At 37.9% G+C, this 19,350-nt stretch overlaps 6 protein-coding genes across 8 annotated transcripts; 2 read left to right on the top strand and 4 right to left on the bottom strand.

The window, feature by feature from the left end:
* Positions 1-43: 43 nt before the first annotated feature.
* On the top strand, positions 44-3,740 carry LOC129787709 (nicastrin). Its single transcript, XM_055823443.1, has 4 exons — positions 44-179; positions 309-404; positions 469-2,377; positions 3,459-3,740. Exons 1-4 carry the CDS (start codon positions 128-130, stop codon positions 3,481-3,483), a joined length of 2,082 nt encoding a protein of 693 aa, XP_055679418.1. The 5' UTR covers positions 44-127; the 3' UTR covers positions 3,484-3,740.
* Positions 3,698-4,970, bottom strand: LOC129787711 (histone deacetylase 11). The gene has a single exon (XM_055823444.1). The coding sequence runs from the start codon at positions 4,831-4,833 to the stop codon at positions 3,826-3,828; it is 1,008 nt and encodes a 335-aa protein (XP_055679419.1). The 5' UTR covers positions 4,834-4,970; the 3' UTR covers positions 3,698-3,825.
* Positions 4,971-6,843: 1,873 nt separating this feature from the next.
* Positions 6,844-7,887, bottom strand: LOC129793527 (zinc finger protein 260-like). Its single transcript, XM_055833666.1, has one exon. It carries the CDS (start codon positions 7,885-7,887, stop codon positions 6,844-6,846), a length of 1,044 nt encoding a protein of 347 aa, XP_055689641.1.
* A 363-nt stretch (positions 7,888-8,250) lies between these two features.
* Positions 8,251-9,968, bottom strand: LOC129787705 (zinc finger protein 287-like). Its single transcript, XM_055823438.1, has one exon. The coding sequence runs from the start codon at positions 9,850-9,852 to the stop codon at positions 8,332-8,334; it is 1,521 nt and encodes a 506-aa protein (XP_055679413.1). The 5' UTR covers positions 9,853-9,968; the 3' UTR covers positions 8,251-8,331.
* Positions 9,969-9,996: 28 nt separating this feature from the next.
* On the top strand, positions 9,997-11,691 carry LOC129787708 (transmembrane protein 170A). The gene has a single exon (XM_055823442.1). It carries the CDS (start codon positions 10,492-10,494, stop codon positions 10,912-10,914), a length of 423 nt encoding a protein of 140 aa, XP_055679417.1. The 5' UTR covers positions 9,997-10,491; the 3' UTR covers positions 10,915-11,691.
* A 439-nt stretch (positions 11,692-12,130) lies between these two features.
* On the bottom strand, positions 12,131-17,827 carry LOC129787706 (tetraspanin-5). 3 transcript variants are annotated; one of them, XM_055823439.1, is made up of 6 exons: positions 17,408-17,812; positions 15,046-15,321; positions 14,691-14,969; positions 14,049-14,159; positions 13,692-13,808; positions 12,131-13,094 (listed from the first exon to the last, which is right to left on the bottom strand). In XM_055823439.1, exons 1-6 carry the CDS (start codon positions 17,501-17,503, stop codon positions 13,026-13,028), a joined length of 948 nt encoding a protein of 315 aa, XP_055679414.1. In that variant the 5' UTR covers positions 17,504-17,812; the 3' UTR covers positions 12,131-13,025. The 3 variants fall into 3 exon arrangements, with proteins under 3 accessions (XP_055679414.1, XP_055679415.1, XP_055679416.1); XM_055823440.1 differs by lacking the exon at positions 14,049-14,159 and having other exon boundaries at positions 17,408-17,827; XM_055823441.1 differs by lacking the exon at positions 13,692-13,808.
* Positions 17,828-19,350: the final 1,523 nt, after the last annotated feature.

Below are 19,350 nucleotides of genomic sequence, written 5' to 3'. Positions count from 1 at the left end.
TATCCGCAATTCGCAAAACTTTTGACACATTTACTTGCATGACAGTGTGTCAATGGGTTGATGAAAATTGGTCAAAAATAAAAACAAAGTAGTGAAAAGTTCTTATTTTTTGGGTAATTGTGGGAAAATGGGGGTTTTTGTGCACATATCTTGTCTACTGATATCCCTTCTTTGCTTAGGTGAGTCAATCTTGCCATTAAATCTCGAGAAAGTTCAAATTCCTATAAGAAAATTTCAAGAAGTTATGGAACCTAACCTCAATTTCCAAATCTGACTCACCAATTTCCTTTTTGGGGCTTCTTTTGCAGGAAATGCTCAGAGAATTACTGATAAAATGTTCAGTAATATTGCTGGAACAAGTTGCTTTCGTCGTCTAAATGCCACCCATGCCACCGGATGCAGCTGTAAGTCCGGAAATACCCAAGAATTTGCGGAAAACTAATTTTCTTTCCTTTTGGGTTTTTCCAGCTACTTTTCGGGGCTCTCAGGGCGTTATTCACGTCGTGAAAACTCAAGAGGATTTTCACTTTCTCCTCAATAACCCTCCATCTCCACCGTATGCTCCAATAATCCCCCCACAGCTCTTTACGAGGGAAAATATGATGATGCTCAAGGTTAATGCATCCCACGTTGTGTCCGGAGTCGTCCTTACGGGCTCTCTGAAAAATCTCCAGTCATTTAGTCATGAATCCAGATGCCCCAATCAATATGGGGGGCTTTTGAGGGAGCAAACGTGCAGTGTGAATGATCAGGAGAACTCGTGGAATCCCTTTGGGACGGGACTTTTGCAGGAGGACTTCCCCTTTCCGGTTTTCTTGGTGTCCAGTGAGAAGGATGCCGCAAAGATTACGGATTGTTTTGAGAAATTCAACAACTTTGACATGAATTCGCAGAATTTGAGGTCACTTTGCAGCATTGAGATTAATGCCTTCATGTCGGCTGCTGTGAATTCTCAGGTGTGCATAAGACGCTCCAATATGCAGAATAATCTCAGTCCAACAACCTTCTGTGATCCCCTCCAAGGGAGGAATGTCTTCGCCACGCTCTTCCCGAGGAAAATTGTCGAACCAGCTGCACGTCAGGTGGATCCAACGGAGGAGATAATCATCCTGTCAGCTCGTATGGATACAGCATCAATGTTTGACGGTGTTGGCCCCGGGGCAATGGGGTCTCTTGTGCCCTACAGTGTACTAATGCTAACTGCCCAACTTATGGCCAGAATCCTCCCGCAGAGACGTGATCCTAGTCATCCAAATGTCCTCTTTGTCCTCTTCAATGGCGAAGCGTTTGACTACATCGGGTCCCAGAGATTCATCTACGATCTCCAGCACGGGGAATTTCCCTACAAGAGCCACCAAACTAATCCCCTGTCCATGGATAATATAAAATTCCTCGTGGATCTCGGTGTGTTGGACACCATGAGGCTGCTGAACATCTCCCATGCAACAGACTTTCCCAGAGCAGGAGAATTTGGGCAGCTAATGTCGAAATACAGCTCAAAGTTCGGCATGAATGTTACGACAGTGAATAATATGCAGGGAAACCTCCCTCCGACTTCAGCACAGTCCTTCCTGAAGGAGAACTTCTCCTTCCCGGCTGTTATTCTCAATTCCCCGCCAACTAATCGCTTCTATCACTCAATTTTCGACGATGACGATAATATAAATTTCGTCTATGGGAACACGTCAAAGAACTTCCTGACTCTCGAGGATTTAACAGCTCCTTCGGCGGATTTTACAGCAGATTCCATACAGATGAGTATCCGGAATATTTCCTCAATTATCGCCTTCAGCTTGTATGAAATGATAACTGGAGAAGAGTATCGGGAGGCATTGGGTGGGAGTGCAGTGTTTGCCGATGAATTCCTCTATTGCTTCCTCACTTCCTCCCAGTGCCCCCTCATGTCGGCAATTGTGCAGGATAACTCCACTTTACCACCATATCCACCACCCAGATACATCAGTGTCCATCGCACGGGGAATCAGAGATCCGTCATCTACACTCATGGGATTTTTGGGCTCACTGTTGGGCAGAAATTGGAGGGCGTGGCGCGGGAGAATTGCACCGTTCCCCCACGGATTTGGTATCCGGGCTTTGGGTTGCACGGAGAGTGCCATTTGACCACGCAGAATGTCAGCTTGGCCGTTAGTCCGGCCTTCAAGGAGCCCGACTACAATTGGACGTCCGGACGCTACTCAACGTGGACTGAATCCACATGGAGCGCCATCTCAGCGAGGATCTTCCTGCGACCCTCAACGCATCATGAGGCTCTCACGCTGGCCATTGGGCTCACCGTCATGGTGCTGTCCTTTGTGGCTGTCTTCATTATTAACACCAAATCCGACGTGCTGTTTGGCAATAGTCCGTCATCCGAAGTGTGAGTATCCTGTGCATGGAATTTTAATTAATTAATTAATTATTTAATTCATTCATTTTTGCCCAGAGTTGATTGGAAATAATTTTATTTTCCCAAATTTTGCATTTAAAATCGTCTAGCTAGAAAAATAAATTCTTGACGAATATTCTTAAAAATCTAGCGTATGAAATTCGAAAACTTTTTATTTAACCCTTTGAGGACAATTTGAACATTTTTGTCCTCTTTTTTTCATAAATATATCTTATAATATTTTACTAGAACAAAAGAATTTTTTCTGGGATATTAAGGATTATTAAGACCAGGGGCGTAGTCAATAATTTATTTAAGCCTTGGAGGATTTTGCTAGCCAAAATGTCCAATTCCACTATTTTTAATCGCCCCAGAATTAAAATCTATTTAACTTTTCATAGTAAATTCTACCTGTGAATAGGGGAGTTTCATTACTTCAAGATCTTCTAAAGAAAACTTGGAAAAATATTTTCTTTTCAGAGAAAATAAAGATCAAAGTTTTGATGTTAGAAACCTCGATCCTTCAAGTGATAAAGAGTGTTTTCTATTGCATTCGAAATAGCAGTTTTTGACAATTTATTATGCATCAATCGTTAGAATTTTTAACAGTTGACGTATCTTTTTTTTAAGTTTAACGTTCATTCTAATGTTTGACATTCATTTTTCCTAACGTTTTTGAACGTTTGTTTAAAGTGTTTTATAAATATATTTTTGATTTTTTTTTACAATCCCTAAAGGGTTAAACGAAATGGATTAATCCTTTTTGAAATAATCTGGTTTACATATATTTTTCTATCAAGATTATTTTAATGTCCTTATTTTTATTTCCCTTGAAAATTAAAAGCTAAGCTCTCAAAATTTATTTGCAAATTAATCGTATTTAAATTCAAAATTTCTGCCAAGTAGTCCAGTGCAAAAGACAACACAACTCACAAGACAAAGTTCTTCGGTTCAAATCCAACACATGCCATGATTTTTTTTCCATCAAATTTTTACTTTAAAAAATTCTCTTAAAAATTCAATATTTCCGTTAAAACTTTAAAAAGAAATAAATTAATTTATTTATTTACAGGATCTCCATTCCCGCGCGCTGTTGAAGCCTTCACGGTGAGATTATTCTCCTCTTTGCCCCCATTAATCAAAGACTGGTCTGCGGTATTTGTTCTTCTTGCGCGTGCTGCTACGCATCTTTTTCATTCCCATCCCCACAATCCCTCTTTAATCCTGGGGACGAAGGATCATCTAAAAATCGACTTAAAAAAAACAAAACTAAACATGGGCTGAATGCTTGCGAAGAAACAAGGCAGTGTGTGACAATATTTAAGTAAAATATTTATTGCACATTGAAAGGAAATATATAATATAGTTTTCTCTTTTATTTGGGCACACTGGGAGCTCTTGGGGTTAGAGGTAAGGGGCAGGGAGGTAGGGAGGCTCTTTTAGTGACGCCTAGGGAGGAGTCCCTGAGCGCTGAGGTTGAGAATGGAATTGGCAATCACGGAGGCAGCTGAGCGTAAGTATCCGCCACTTAGGAGCATCACAATGGGAATTTTGGTGGCAATGGCACGCCTGAAGACTTCCTCATCGCGCTGAATTACCCCATTGGGGGAGACTGCAAGTGCCCCCAGGGGGTCCCCATCGAGGATGTCGGTGCCAGCATTGTAGATTATCACTTCAGGAGGGAATTCAGCGAGAGCAGCATCGAGATTGGTGCGCAATTTGTGGAGATATTCGCGATCGGCGGTGAAGGGGCGAAGTTCGACCTTTCGCCGGATGGCTACTTTGGCTTCCTTATCTCGTGGGTAGATACTTGCGTTGTACATGTCCATTATGAAGACTCTGTCGTCATCCATAAAATCCCTCTCATGGCCATTTCCTTGATGCGCATCCAGGTCCACAATCATCACACGACGTATGCCACGAGGATGCTCAAGGAGGTGCCGAATGAGGAGGGTGATGTCGGCATAGGCGCAGAAACCACCACCCCTGTCGCTGCTGCAATGATGAAATCCCCCACCGAGGTTAATTGCCCACCCATGGCTCAATGCCAAGTCACCAGCAAGGAGGCTCCCAGCTGTCTGGTAGCGCATCGGACGCAGGTAGCCGCGTTCAATGCAGAAAATTGGCAGAAACAGCAAAATTGGCACTTCGGTTATCTTTGCCACATTAACACTCCATCGCAAACTCCGCAGGTACCTCTTTGTGTGCACCACCTTCAGTTCCTGCCGCGATATCTCCCTCCGGGGACGATGAATGGTGCCATCGTGGAGGAAATCTACCTCACGGAGCTTCCGGAAGATCCCATCACCCTTGGCAGCAGCTGTATTGGTACTCACGAGCTTCTCAATGCCACAGAATCTCACATTGTACTCACGGCAGAAGACAATTGGCCACTTTTCCACGGTTACCTCCTCTTCGTCGTCTGTTTCCTGACCCGTTGTGCACATTCTGATGCTGTGACAATCCCTGAGTTACCAAGAGTGTACTCCTGACCAGATCTGCATGTCGTTTTGGCACACACACGAGATTTTGACGTTTCCCCACACGCAGCTGGGGGAATTTTCAATGTCACGGAAAGCTGGTGGATGGAAATCAATAAATTCAGTGAATTTTCAAGCAAGCGCGTGGGTGGGAAAGGATTTTGGCGGGAAAATTCCGCGGGAAGGTGATTTCCCGCCAAAATGTCTCAAAGTTAATTTTTAAGACCTTTTCCTTCTGGAGGCTTTGCAGAGATCCTTTTCCCATTCTCCTGGGCGGAATTTATTAATATTTGTATTGAAATTAACCCTTTGAGGATCAGTACATCCACAATGTCTTATTTTGAGCTCTAAAATTACATTTTTCTCTACAGAATGTTTTTTTAGGAGTAATTTTCTCCTTCCGGGGGCGTCATTAGGGGATGCGGGTTTATAAGAAACGAATCTTTTCCCAAAGTTTTCGGCGTATTGTGATTTTAGATAGATAGATTTTGTGATTTTTGTCGTTTTTATTTATCCTGATTGTTCTGAAGATCTGCAAGACATTATTCCTGCATTAATTACGATTGATTAAATTATTAAATTGATTGATTAAATGTCTAATTAAATCCTCGAATTCTTCTTTATAAAGCTGCAAAGAAAGGACTTCTGGGTTAATTCTTTCTCTTTTAACCCTCCGTATGCTATGATCAAAATACTTACGCGCAATACTATTGGGTTAGGTTCGGGGTAAGTGACCGACCCCATAGAATTTTCGCAAAAAAAAGCAAATTCTTTCGGTCTACTGAGCTTTAATAGACTCCTTGATACTCCCTAAGAAATCTTTTGTCCATTTTACAACAAAAAAATACATTTTTCAATGGATTTTTTTGATGATTTATTCAATAATTTTTTTAAGGTTAGAATCGTCAAGAAAGAGACAAAGAGTTACAATGGAAGAAAACTGGAATTTTGACCGTTACACCCATTTTTGAATTCCGTCTTCTTACATTTTTGTTAATAACTTTTTTTCTGGTGGTCGGATTGACCTCAAATTTTTACACAATCTTCTCAGATTATCAAGGAACTTATTTCCAAAAGCTTGGTTCTGTATCTATAAGAACTAAGGCGCAATTAACACTTTGAGGATTTTTGTGGACACCGTGGCCATTTCGAGTTTTTAAATCGTCATAGATTTAAAAGTATTGAACCTATCGTAATAATTATCACGTCTATGTGTAGGGAATCTCAATTACTTTAAGTTAGGCGAAAGAAAATCCGGGAAATATTTTTCTTTTTAAAACATAATTAAAGTCAAAGTTGAAATTATACGCGGAGGATGAAAATGGTCACCGTGTCCATTCAAATTCTCATACATTTTTGAGGTTGTGTTTTCCCGTATTTTCCATACCAGGATCTCTTGTTAACTTTTCCGCGATGAAAATCATTAGTGTGAACTCATTTTATTGCCGGAAGTGATCAGATAGTTACTTAGAGAACTGAGGGAAGTGATTATTCAGGCTCAATAAGAAAATCGGCAAAATTGTAGCAAAAAGTTTAATTTGAATTGGCAGTTTTGCATTGATTCTACGCAACTTTTTTCATTATCAATTTTTTTGATAAATTCTTTAGAAATTTAGTGCAATAATACTTAAAATAGTTTAAGAATTAATCAAACTTTCGATCCTCATTCAATAAGCAGATCAACAATTAACAAAACATTTAATATTTGTCCTTTTTCTTATGATGGACACTGTGACCATTTTGATCCTCCACGTAGGTAAAAAGTGTTCGGTCCTCTAAGTGTTAATCGAAATATAGCTCTGGGGTCGGTTACCTACCCCTCATGGTATACGGAGGGTTAATTCTGAAAGATATTTTTCTTGAAAAAAAAAACGTTTTTTTTTCTTTAAATTTAATTTATTTCTAAATTCATTTTAAGGATTTTAAGCTTCTCAACCAACACAGACTTTTTCAGCCCTTTTCACGCCCATTTATATATTAATTCTGACTCTCATTCCCATCAGTTTTTGAATGGAGCTTTATGTGCTTCAGTGCATGAGTTTTCCAGGCAAAAGATTTGCGGCAATACGGACAGGGGAAAGCTTTGACTCCCGTGTGCATCTCCCGGTGGTAACTTAGCCCCGCTCGACTGAAGTACTTCTTGTCGCACAAGTTGCATGAATAGGTCTTCCGGTTACTTTTGTTGTGCACCGCAATGTGAGCGTCCAGATAGTCCTTCCTTGCAAATCCCTTTTCGCAAATGTTGCAAATGAAAACTTTGTCTCCGTGAATCTTTTCGTGCTGCTTCAGGGAATCTGGTGAGGTGAATGACTTGAAGCACCGAGTACATGTAAAATCTCTCCCATCTGATGGATCTTCTGGAGGAATTCTCGATAAGACGCGTTTTTCAACAGGATGAAGAGGAAGGAAGCCTTCGACTCTTTGGCTTGGTAGCAGAGGTGCTGGGAGTGTTTCCTCCTTTTTACTTCCGGAAGCAGATCTCTTTGAACAACTATGTGAATGTAACCTCATGTGCCTTGTGAGGTAAGGAAGCTGTGAGAATGTCTTTGGGCACCGGTTGCAATGAAATTTCTTCTCTCCTGGAGCCCCTGGAGCTGCCCAATCTATTATGCTTGGATTTTCTTGGATATTTTGTAAGAAACCATTAATATCTGCTGCTTCGGTATCCTGCAGAGGATCAGTGGGATGGTCAGTATCATCTGGTTGCCTGAAATCAATGGGTTCTTCCGGTTCCTCCTTCACAGTAGCCGTTGCAAATCCTTCCGGGATAGCAGGGAATGGTGCTACAGATTCTTGACATTCTCCTTCATCCTTTACCTCCTCTTTTACTTTAATTTCATTGAAGGTAAGCTTGTGGCAATCAGGAAAATGGGTGTGAGTTATGAAGATTTCCGTGCCAAGATTCTCTTTTCTATCCTCCTGATTTTCCCTGTCGAGGGATTTGCACAATATCAGCGTTTCCCCCAATTCAGTGTTGATGTAGTTCACATGTCCACATCCGTAAACTAGTATTCTGCACATTTTTCCGGGATTTTTCACGAATTTTTCCTTGAGAGACTTGAAAACGATACCAAAACAATAAAATGACAACAAATATTCGACGAGGTGAATTTGAAAGGTTTCTAATCCAATATGGCGATGGCGCAAAATATTTCTTGCGTTTCAAGATTATTTATTTGAGGAATTTTGAAGAAATATCCTTGTTTTTAATCTATTTGTGAGTGAAAATTACTTTTTTAATGGAAAAAGGGTTCAATGATCCATTTCTGAATTACTTGATTGCAATTTTTTATTGATTTCATCAAAGATTAAGTTTGAGGTTATGTACGATCAGGGAATGCCTGGCTTTGATTCAAAAGAATTGAAAAATTTTCTAAAAAATTGTTTTTATTCGCTTTAAGCGTTTTAAGAATTTATTTTGAATAAGTAATTGCATCTCATGAACCAATAATTACATAAAATTAATCAATTTTTCTTCCTATTCTTCGGATTCAACATTGCGTGGGTGAAAATGTTGTGCTTATCCTTCCGATGTCGATTCATCTCTTTGAGTGTCTTGAATGCCTTGTCGCATGCATCGCATTTGTACGGTCGTGGAGCTTCATTGGCATGCTTGGGGATGTGTTGTTCCAGGACTTTAGCGCTAATGAAGCGTCTCTGACACACAGGGCAGAACAGCTCAGGCGTTGCTCCGGTGTGAAGACGTTTGTGACGCTCAAGGGATGTCTTTATGCGGAACTTCTTGGGGCAAACATCGCATTCGTAGAGATCCTGCAGCTGTGACAGCGGAATGTGAATCCTCCCGTGCTCATCGAGTTCCTTCTGGAAGCGAAAAGTCTTCCGGCAGACTTCACATTTGAAGCGCTTGGATTCGTGCATAATCTTCACGTGATGACTGAGATCACGCAAATCCATCATCACTGTGCCACACATTTCGCACATAAAGGGGCTCTCGGGGGCCATTTCCGTGGGATGTGTGGCATGATGATGCTTTGCAATGGTGCGGAAATTGCTGAATTGTTCATCGCAGTAGCGACATTTGAAGGCAGTATTGATCTTGTGGACCATTCGCTGGTGCGTCTGGAAGTCCGTGGGCGTGCAGAAGTGTTCAGTACACATGTCGCATGTGATGTTGGCACTCTCCCGGAACTCCACATGCCTCCGTAGGGCGCCCTCGTTGCGGAAGTTCCTCTTGCATCCGTCACAGGGGAATTGGGCTCTTGCTGATTGCTCCTGTTTATCACCATTGGCTTTCTTCTTTTCATGAAATTTAACATGTCGCATTAGTCCTCGGGATGTGTAGCATGTTTTGTTGCAGATCTTGCACGTTCTCTCGGAAGTCTTCTCAAATGAGCTGTCTTCCTTGGCTGGTTTGGAAGCTTTTCGATGGAGGAGTTTCACATGACTCCGCATATGGGCGATTATTTGATGCTTCCTTAGGAACTCGTTACCACAGAAGGCACAGCTGAAAGATTTCTTCTTTACCTCATCCTGTACACTGGGCTTGTCCTCTGAAGTTGCTTCATTTCCTGAACATTGAGCAATGTGATCATCCAACCTTTTTCCCTGGCAGTACATTTTGGAACATTTTGGACATGGAATTCTTTCTCTCTTCATCCTGGAGGATTCTTCTCTCGGTTCTGGAATGCTTCCATCCCAGGGATTCCAATCATCATCACTCTTGCTCTCATCATTTTCAACTTTCTGCTCTTCTTTCACAACAACCACAGAAAGGGGGTCAATTTGATCATCTGTCTGGCTAAGCTGCAATGTGGGATGATGCTGTTCCTGATGTGGGTTCCACTCCTGGACAATTATAACCAATTGGGCCTTCAGGGCATTCAAATCAGTGTGATTCTGCCAGCAAACTTCGCATTTTGGTAAAGTATTTTCGTGGTCAATTAATTCGCTATTTATGTGATTTATCCTCTTCACCAGATCCCGGATTGTTTGGCAGTGCACAAGAGGATTGTCCAGAGATCCCATTTTTCTTCCTTTGTTTGTACAAAATTCAAAGATTTCAAGGGTTTCTTGGTCGCTGAATAAGGCCCATTATTAAAAATTTTGCAAAAAAACCAGATTTTGACAGTTTTTTCTGACACATGTCAAAGCACTTTCCATTGCCACCATCAGAGGCGCTGTATTTGTGTTTTGTTATCGCAGAATTTTCTCATCTAAAAAATTAATCATGAAAATATCGTGAAAAATGTGTGATAAATGTTCCAAAACAGTGTGAAAATGTTGTTAAATCCATTGAATGTGTAAAAAGATAATCATGGTGTGGAAATGTTGTGAGAAACATAAATCAATGCTGTTGAATTTATTGATTTGATCTTTGTGGAATATTTTGTCGAAAAAGTCATCAGAAAACCTGAAAAAATCACAGAAAAACCTTAAAAGAAAATTGGAAAACGAAATTCCAGAACGATCCACAATTGAGGATTAAAAAGGAGATAAATATGAAAAGGAGGATATAGGAAGAAAGCTGAGAAGCAAAAGAGAAAAGAAATTAAAACTGGGGGAGTAGCAGCTGCCTTGTGGAGAGAAAATTTTTTGGGGAAAAAAAACTCCTGCCTAGGATATCCTTACGAAAGCAGAGGATTGACAGAAGCGCACTCACTGTAAATGATTAGGGAGAGAATATTGCGGCCAGTCATGATATCCAGCAACGACCAACCCTACACATTTGACTCCATTCAATTCATCGGGGGCTTCACGCAAAATAACTCATTGCACACATTCCGGGAGATGTGGTACCACATCCTTCTCTGGGCGTTCTTCTCATCAATTTTTGTGCACACAATTGCCGCCCTGGTGGCCTTTGTGACGCTGCGGAAGCACAAATTTGGGCGCTTCTTCTCCATCCTAATCCTCATAATGGGTGTGATATCCCCAGCCACGAGTGGGGTAATCAGTTCAGCAGCAATTGCCTTCGTCCATAGGGCGTCAAGCCTCCAAATGAGTCCAATTTATGCCATGATTTGGGGTATCGGCCAGACACTCCTCTCAGCCTGCATTGGCTTCACACGAATTCTTGCCACACTCTAATAAAAGCTCCCAGCTACAAAGGACCTCCTCCTCCCCTGCATGAAACAGGACCTTCAGCCATTTCTTCTTTTAAACATGTAAATTATCCACATTTTTCTCCTCCAACTCCTACGTTCAGCATACCTACCTATATACTATCCCCAAATCATCTGTTTGTGATACTAAAGTCTCAAAATAATATAAAAATTTAATTACAAAAGAAAAAAATAGTCAAATGTAATGGAATATGTATTAAAAAAGGAATTTTTCTATCTTCACATTCAAAAAAAATATAGTTACTCTCACAGAAATTATTCAAAAAAAAAATATAGATGTGAAATTATAGATTTTTTGGAAGAGCTATAAAAAAATTTGGGGATAAGTTTATCTTTAAAACATTTCTGCCAGTTTAAAGGTAAAAGAAAAAAACTCAAAATCATATCAAAACACTTTTTTCCAAAAATCTTTAAAAAGAAAGTATTTAAAACAAAATGGGTAAAAAATTAAATTTCTTTTGTAATAGTAGCTATAAACTTTTCTCTCACTTTGTCATAAAATGAAGAATAAAGTAGAGTGGAAGAGAGATAAGCATTGCTTATACGAAAGTTCATTCCTTTGTATACTCACAAAACAAGAAAAAATTGGTCCGTAGAAAGAATTTTGTTATAAGGAAAATGTTTGTGAAAATATATTGTAATTTATGACACCCATTAGATATAAAAGAAAAAAAATAGTAGGTTATTTTATGTGTAAAATATGTAAATAAAAATTAAATAAAAAAAATACTGGGGAAATGAATTTGTTTTTTGTTTATTTTAAGGTTTGTTATTTATTGTCCACCAATTTTTTGTCCTTTCCTTAGTCACTTCAGTTGATGTCTTCTGACGCTCCTGACTCCAGTAAAAATTCCTTCAACACTTGGAGGATAAAACTGGTAATAGCTGCCAATTCGACTATTTTAAACCGCCAGAGATTAAAATCTATCCAACTTATTTTGATAAATTCTATATCTATGTGTAGGCGACTTCAAATACTAGAAGTTCGTCAAAAGAAAATCTGGAAAAACGCTCTCTTTAAAATAGAAAATAAAGCCCAAAGTTTGAGGTTAGAAATTTGTGTCCTCCAAAAGGCGTCCTTTTAGAATAAATCTAACCTCAATCATCAATCCAGCGTAATGGCGGATACGGTAGATGCGGGAAATACAAAAACTGTAAAACAATATAATAAAAGAATTTCATTTCAAATAAAATAGGAATAACTTTACTTGGAATTTGTTGAAAAAAATAAAGTTACATCACATTACAGAGTCAGACAGTATTATTTTTTTTTATAATTATTTCGCCATTAAATCAGCTGCATTTTGTTCTATTTTAAAATATATTATTTTATCGTGTTTTATGATAAATTTATTAATTTTTTTTTAATTATAAACTGAAAAATAAAAGAGTATTTTGTAAAAGAGATTCAGAGATTATAATTCTTTAGTTTTTTTCATCATCAAACAATTAACTTCATTTTGTTTCATTTAAAGAATGTCTTGGAGAATTTGAGTCATTATTAAATTAACACTAAACGCGTCTTTTTTTTTTTTGTTCTTTTTACAGCAATATATCGTATATTTTTTTTTCTTTCTTCAATTTTTATTCCCATTTACAATTTCAATCCACTCATGGTTCTTGGACCCAAAACATGCTTGAAAGCCCATTGAAAGCAATATTTATCCTATTTTTTTTTTCTTACAATTTTCTTCTTTCCACTAATTTCATCCTCTTCGCGGGAACATCTTGGATTTTTTCTTATAATTTTTTTTATGCCGCCCCCATCTGAATGATGCGATTTTTGTTGAAAAATCAAACAACAGCCAAAGGTTTGCAAAACTCCCCGTGATTCCCACCCAATATACCATTAAAAACCTCCTGCAAAAATAGCAAGGAGGACAGTCCAACAAAAGGCAGTTTAAATTTAGGACATTTTTTCATCTTATTAGAGTATTTTCTATCAATGGAACACATTCTTTTTGTAACAGCAAATATTTTGGCTCAAGGGGGAAATCACGGAGTGTTCAAGGAACCCTCCAATGGGCTGTTTGCCTTTGATTTTCACTTTTAGACAGCGACGGGGGCGGACAATTGTCAATGCCATTTGGCTTTTTGTGCAAATATATCGGCACGGAGATTCTGTGCGAAGCAGATTCCCAAAATCTGGAAGACAAAAAATTATTTTAATTAAAAATTAATTAATTTTGATTGTTTAGGCTTCAAAATTGCGAAAAATTAATTAAATTGAAAGTAATAATTTAATAAAAAATCAACAAAAAGTGCATGAAAGTTAAGATATTCAAATATGCAACAAATTGGCCGTAAATAATAAAGGGCTTGTCATTACTTTTTATCAAATACACACAAAGTAACGAAGGAAAATATTTATGGAAAGTTTTGTAAATATTACAAAATGACAATGAAACTCATTTTAATAGAAATGAAAATTTTCGATTTTTTAATAAATCTACTAATTTTTATTTTTTAAATAAATTAATCTCTCTCAAAAAAAAAGTTTATTTGTTAAAAAAGATTCTGTAAAAGGCTAATATAATTTTAAAAACAATTCTTAACGGTTTTTCCTTTTTCAAGACTTCCCTCAGACATTTCGAGATCTCATTACATCCTTCTTCAGGTCTTTAAACAATTTTCTTCAGAATAATATTTTTGTCTTAATTCTAAATTATGAATTAAATCAAAAATTGTCATTTCAACGCTCAGAATAATATTTTTGCAGTGCAACGAAGCAGCAAAACTTACCTGGAAGAAGGCTAAGAATATGGCACTCGATGCAATCATGATCAAATTCCTTTCTATCCATTCTTCACCAGCTTGGACGCAGCCTTTCTCATAGATTATCTTTGACACATCGAAATTCTAAATGCAAAATCAAACACAAACACAATGCCAAAAAAAAAAATCAAATCAATAGAAAATTCTCAATCAAAAAGAAAAGCTTTTCAATGTTATTTATGCTAAAAAAAAATCCATGCAAATAAAAACGGCAAAACAGAAAGACCAAAAGCTAAGAATAAGCACAAAAACAAGCTTTTAACGACAGGAAAAGCATAAAAGAACAGTAAAGAAGCGAAAGTGGGTTAATTGTATTTCCCGGACCTGCATAATCATTACACTAACACAGACACCAGCTACCGGAAGCAGATTCCCTTCCAGCCAGTCCTCGCCAGCTCTTAGGCATCCCCTCTCATAAATGTGCCTCTCGGCAGGCTATAATTGCGCAATGTGAGCGTGAAAATATAATTTAGTTGGTAAGTGCGTTAGAAATAAGGAAGGAAATGATTTTTTTTGTTAGAAATCTAACGAAATAAATTATTTTAGTTTTTTGGTCATTGAGAATATTAATTTAAAATAATTTTCTTTAAGTAAATTTTTGAAGGTTTCAAGGAATAAAAAATAAAATCCTTTGACTTGACCAAAAGCAAAAAAAAAAACTAAAGGTACAGATAAATCCTCAATGACCTGCCCCTTTGTGGGGGCAATTTAGATTTTCCCAAGAAAAACCAACGTCAAGGGAGACATTCTCTTTAAACTATACACAACACATCCTCAACCACCACGTGTGTTATCGTGTGGTAATTGAGCAATAAAAGTTTCCCTTAACGTCCTCCCAGTGCCACCAAACACATGAAAATCTCCCTCCTTCTCTCCTTGTTATAATTGAATAGCCAGAAGGGAGGAAAATTCTTCTATTCACCCCATTTTTGTGAATAATTAAATTGAATGGTGTTGCAAACTCACATATCCTTCCTTCCTGACATCGTAGCCACACTGTTTATTCTTTATGAGCTCATGAGGGCGTCTCTTGCAGCAGGAGAAGGGTACCCCGCAGGCTTCTCTGCTCCCCACGGCATGGGAGGAGCAGTTGAAGTAGTTGTTGCTATCCCAATCCTTGGGACCCTCAATGCCGCAACACTGCAGCCAGTCTTCTTGAATCCAATCAATGAGATTCTGCTGATCTGGATCTTCTCTGTAGTGCGTTATGAAGGCACGTAGGCCCTCTGTTGCCTGCTCCTTAATCTACAAATCCCCCAAAATTGTTTTTTTTTTCTCATTAGAACACAAATTATTCTTTGGATGTTATCAGCAAACGCACCCATCCTTTGTCTTTGAGAATAAACCCAAGGATGCCAACACTCATCTCCATCAGCAGAAGGATGGTGAGGAAGATGGCATACGCTGCAAGGAGGCAGGTATTCTCCCGGAGTGCTCCAACGCATCCCGTGAACCCAATGATGAACGTTATCGCCCCAATGCAAATGAGAATGAAGGCCGGATCGAGGGCGATATTGGCAAACTTGGAGACATTATTGAAGATGTCCTTCTCCGTCCATGCCCACACTCCCACCGCCAGGATACAAAGCCCCAGAATCTGCACAATTGCAAAAGGGAAGGAGGGGGAAATTATTACAGAGAGTGCGAGCACCTCACGGCATTGTCTAATTCACCCACGCTTGGCAAATTAGCATTCATGTGAGACAAAAAGTATGATGGGGGGAAAACTACGGGAAGTGTTTGCATATTGAGTCACACTCATCGCGACAATATTGTTGACATGCTACCCGAGGAGTGTTCCATTGAAGAGGGAAAGTTTACAAAATGATCGTAGAGAAAAAAACGAAAAATTGTAGACAATTTCTTTATTTGAAAGATTTATTTTGAAATGAATTAATTTATTGATTTCAAAGAAGTTTTAGTCGTTAGAAAAAAAATTTGTTTGAGCTGTCAGAGCATTTTGCTTTTCTGACTTTTCGTCGTTTTAGAGGAGCTTCATCAGGGATTGTCATGAATGATTGATTCCGCAATGCTATAAAATTGATAATGACTGCCTAACTTTTTTATAAACACCTAATGTTGTAAATTTTTGAAGTTTGACTTAAAACTTTGAAAATATATTTTTTTTAAATAAAACTTTTGTAATTTTTTTTCTAGTATAATAAAAACGATGTTTACTTAATTTTCAAAAAAATAAATCAAAGATTTTTAAAGAATCTGTAATATATTGTAATACGAGGTAAATTGTCGCTTCGCTCCAATTTACCTCGCCCCGCTTCGCGGGGATTTGTTGCGCTTCGCGCAAATTTTTAGAAGAGAAGAAATTTGTGACGAATTGAAATAGATTTAATGGAATATTTACTCGTTGGTAAAAACCGCCTGGTATCAGTAGTCTCTGTACCAAATTTCATCACGATCGGACAAACGGTGTAGAAATGCATAGCTATACAGGAACGAAATCCTTTCTTTATTATATAGAAGATGGGCCACGCAAAAACCTCCAACAGATATTTCAAAGAGAAAAAGTGAATTTCACACAACATTTATGGCGCCAAATTCAAAAAGTAGTCAAAAAAGCATGAATTTTATATGAGGGCTATGAGAAGGGGGGCTCTGGGGGGAAAATGAATGCCGTTGGTAAAAACCGCCTGGTATCAGTAGTCTCTGTACCAAATTTCATCACGATCGGACCAACGGTGTAGAAATGCATAGCTGTACAGGAACGAAATCCTTTCTTTATTATATAGATTATCTGAAGGCCTAACTAGAAATCTAGGCTAGATATGAGCTAGTTTTTCTTTTAACATAAGAGACTAAAATTTAACAAGGACTTACGAGTCAAAATACCTGTATCAATATTGCGTTAATATCCCAAATTAACGGCTTTTGTATTCACAGTTGCAAAATTTTATTTACAATTGTACACATTTCTCTTAATTTTTAGACTTATTTTTACGTTTAATTATTTTCTTTATTTGTTAACACTTTTTTTACGTTTTAGAATTTAAGTTTTTTTGATCTTTTAAAAGAAACTTGAGCTGTCTGAACTATTTGGCGCTTAACCCTCGAGCATCTTATTGCTCGATTTTGATAAATTTTAATCATATTTGCTTCAAAAGATATAAAATTAAATCAAATTAAAAAATCTGTAATTTTATTTTAATTTTTTTATTTATTCATAAAAATTCTTTGTTAAGAACTTAACGTCCCAGAATTAACTTTTAACCCAGTTTATTGACTTGTTGGGAATTTCCACACACACCAAGAATTTTTGGTGGTGGAAGGAAGGAGATTGAATTGCAATTAAATACCAATTTCCCCTGCAATGCAAATAAACTCTCACCTTTCTGTTGTGAGTATAAATAGCAAGGTTAAATGGCAATGAATGAACGAGACTTCTGACCCTTTAAGAAATTAATAAAAAAATTCAATTTGAATGTAATCTTTGGACGTAAACAATGGAACAGGGTCGATGTCGAGTGATCTTCTCTGCGGGGGCGACAAACCGTAAATGCGCGAATTTCGTAATTTCATTAAGTCTCTCTATCTAATAGCACAAAATGCGGAAATTTCAGCATGAAGAGGATTTTTTTTCGGGGAAATTGCCAAAATTGGCGAGAAAGTGGGTGGGATGGATGATGGAAGGGAATGTTTTGGGGTCCATCTTTCGAGGTCAAGCTCACCCAGAAGCAGACGTTGCAGCTGAAGATGACGTACTTTAGGCAGCAGCTCACTTCACTCGTATCCCGTCGATACTTCCTCACGCTATTTCCTGGCATTTTCCTCGTCTCTGATTTTTCCAGTTGTTGCTAAATGTGCCCAAACATCTGTTGTTTATTGTCCCCAAATCTATGCCAACTTTATTTTTCCTTCGTGCACTTTTCCACCGCACTCCACGGGGACGATTTCACTGAATTTTCACGCACACTGTTGTACTGCAGGGATGCCAATTCATGGACTTGCTGTGGGAAACTGCATTTTTCACTTTGTAGGGGGATTTATGGAAAATTCAGTGAGAATTTTCAACACAGAAATTCCATTGAAAATTTTTCTTCTTCTTTCTGTTATTTTCTTTGTCAGCTGTGCCCCATCAAACAAAGCATCGATGAAAGAAATTCTTCTTGTCTATACTGGGAAAAATGAAATAATAAAAATAAGAATAAAATCGAATCGTCTCTCTTCTGTTTATTTAATTTCATAAATTATATCGTTCTCAACGTTTTATGAATTTTTCACGAAGCGATTAATGATTCATAAAAAAATCAGTTTTATTTCTCCTGCATATTGGTGGCGACAGAATTAGGAATCTTCTTATGAACTTCCCAAGCAATTCCACTGATGAGTGGTTGAATGGAATCAATGAGAGAAAACTCACCACATTGTTTTGAATTTGAATAATAACGAAAAAAGTGTTTGGCATGCCAACGTTTTTCTGGAATTTATCATTCTTCCAGATTTTAATTAAATAATTCCCAATTTTTAAACATTTTCTTAAGAAATAAATAAAGAATATTTACTATATAATACTATTTTATTCAACAAATTGAGTAACTACAATAATTTTCAAATAAACGAATTTTTGGTCTAAATAAAAAACCGCCATTTGTGTGAATCACAGAAAAATGAGCAAAAATTCCATTTTAATCATTTCAATTGCAAAAAATGATATTTTCGTGGTATCTCCTGGCAATTGTACCTCATTTCCGTGGCAATTAAACTCATATGATCATTTGGACGTGAAAATAACACCTCTCAGGTCGAACGGAAATATATCGTGTGTGATGGGCAAAAAAGCTTCTCATTAGAAGTTTCTTTTTGGCAAAATATTAGCCAACATTTTGCACAATTTGTCGGGCAATGAGTGCAAAAAAATGAGGAGATATATGAAAGCTATTTGCCATATAGCGAAATAATGATGTACTTAAAAATCCGCGGTTTGCAAAAGACATTACATATAGGCATTAACTGAATAGAGTGGCGGCTTCCGTGAATTATAACGACGCGTCTTTTGATGATATCGAGCCTCATCTTAACGACTGTATCAGGAGATTATTTTGGCAGAGCAGAAGAGCTAAATAATACAACAACAAAAAATCACTGTTCGATTGTTGCGGAGATCCAGAAGCGGCATGGCGAGGCGAGTGTAAATCCAGTAGCAGAATAACTCCTCGAAGGCCACAAAATGCGCGAGAAGAGGCGAGAAAAGAATATGCCACACAATAGATGAAGTGTTGCTGTTTTAGCGAAGAAAAAAATAAATCCAATCGTGCGGCAGAGCTAAACTTACAACAACTCTTTGATAACCTTTCGGGAGTGGAGAAAGCAAATGGGGTTAAGATTCCACATATAGACGCTAATTAATTATTCAATTAATAATATTGGCCATGTTTTGATGAAATCGAGCCATTTCTCGTTCGACAAACAATTCCCCCCATTTCCTTTCAATCTCAATCGCTTGTTTGTTTTAAATGAAAGAGTTTATTCCGTTTTCAATTAATTCGTGATTTCCAAGTGGCGACAAAGAGTCGTTTTAATTAATTTTATAGCGTCATCATGGGAGCAATGATTTTTATTCGATGAAAAATTTTGAAGAAATTATTCATACGAGGTCAAGCAAAATAGTGGT

This window comes from Lutzomyia longipalpis, chromosome 1 (genome assembly GCF_024334085.1).
Source record: "Lutzomyia longipalpis isolate SR_M1_2022 chromosome 1, ASM2433408v1".
Classification (NCBI taxonomy): domain Eukaryota; kingdom Metazoa; phylum Arthropoda; class Insecta; order Diptera; family Psychodidae; genus Lutzomyia; species Lutzomyia longipalpis.
The sequence above is the reverse complement of the archived record's forward strand: the minus strand, read 5'-3'. Positions and strand labels throughout refer to the sequence as shown.

Excerpts from the sequence above, each read along its gene's own strand:
- LOC129787709 (XM_055823443.1), top strand. The coding sequence starts at position 128 with ATGGGGGTTTTTGTGCACATATCTTGTCTACTGATATCCCTTCTTTGC. Across the intron at positions 405-468 it reads CCATGCCACCGGATGCAGCT|CTACTTTTCGGGGCTCTCAG; the intron begins GTAAGTCCGGAA and ends GGGTTTTTCCAG. Across the intron at positions 2,378-3,458 it reads AATAGTCCGTCATCCGAAGT|GATCTCCATTCCCGCGCGCT; the intron begins GTGAGTATCCTG and ends ATTTATTTACAG.
- LOC129787711 (XM_055823444.1), bottom strand. The coding sequence starts at position 4,833 with ATGTGCACAACGGGTCAGGAAACAGACGACGAAGAGGAGGTAACCGTG.
- LOC129793527 (XM_055833666.1), bottom strand. The coding sequence starts at position 7,887 with ATGTGCAGAATACTAGTTTACGGATGTGGACATGTGAACTACATCAAC.
- LOC129787705 (XM_055823438.1), bottom strand. The coding sequence starts at position 9,852 with ATGGGATCTCTGGACAATCCTCTTGTGCACTGCCAAACAATCCGGGAT.
- LOC129787708 (XM_055823442.1), top strand. The coding sequence starts at position 10,492 with ATGATTAGGGAGAGAATATTGCGGCCAGTCATGATATCCAGCAACGAC.
- LOC129787706 (XM_055823439.1), bottom strand. The coding sequence starts at position 17,503 with ATGCCAGGAAATAGCGTGAGGAAGTATCGACGGGATACGAGTGAAGTG. Across the intron at positions 15,322-17,407 it reads GCTGCAACGTCTGCTTCTGG|ATTCTGGGGCTTTGTATCCT; the intron begins GTGAGCTTGACC and ends GCAATTGTGCAG. Across the intron at positions 14,160-14,690 it reads ATGTCAGGAAGGAAGGATAT|CCTGCCGAGAGGCACATTTA; the intron begins GTGAGTTTGCAA and ends GCGCAATTATAG.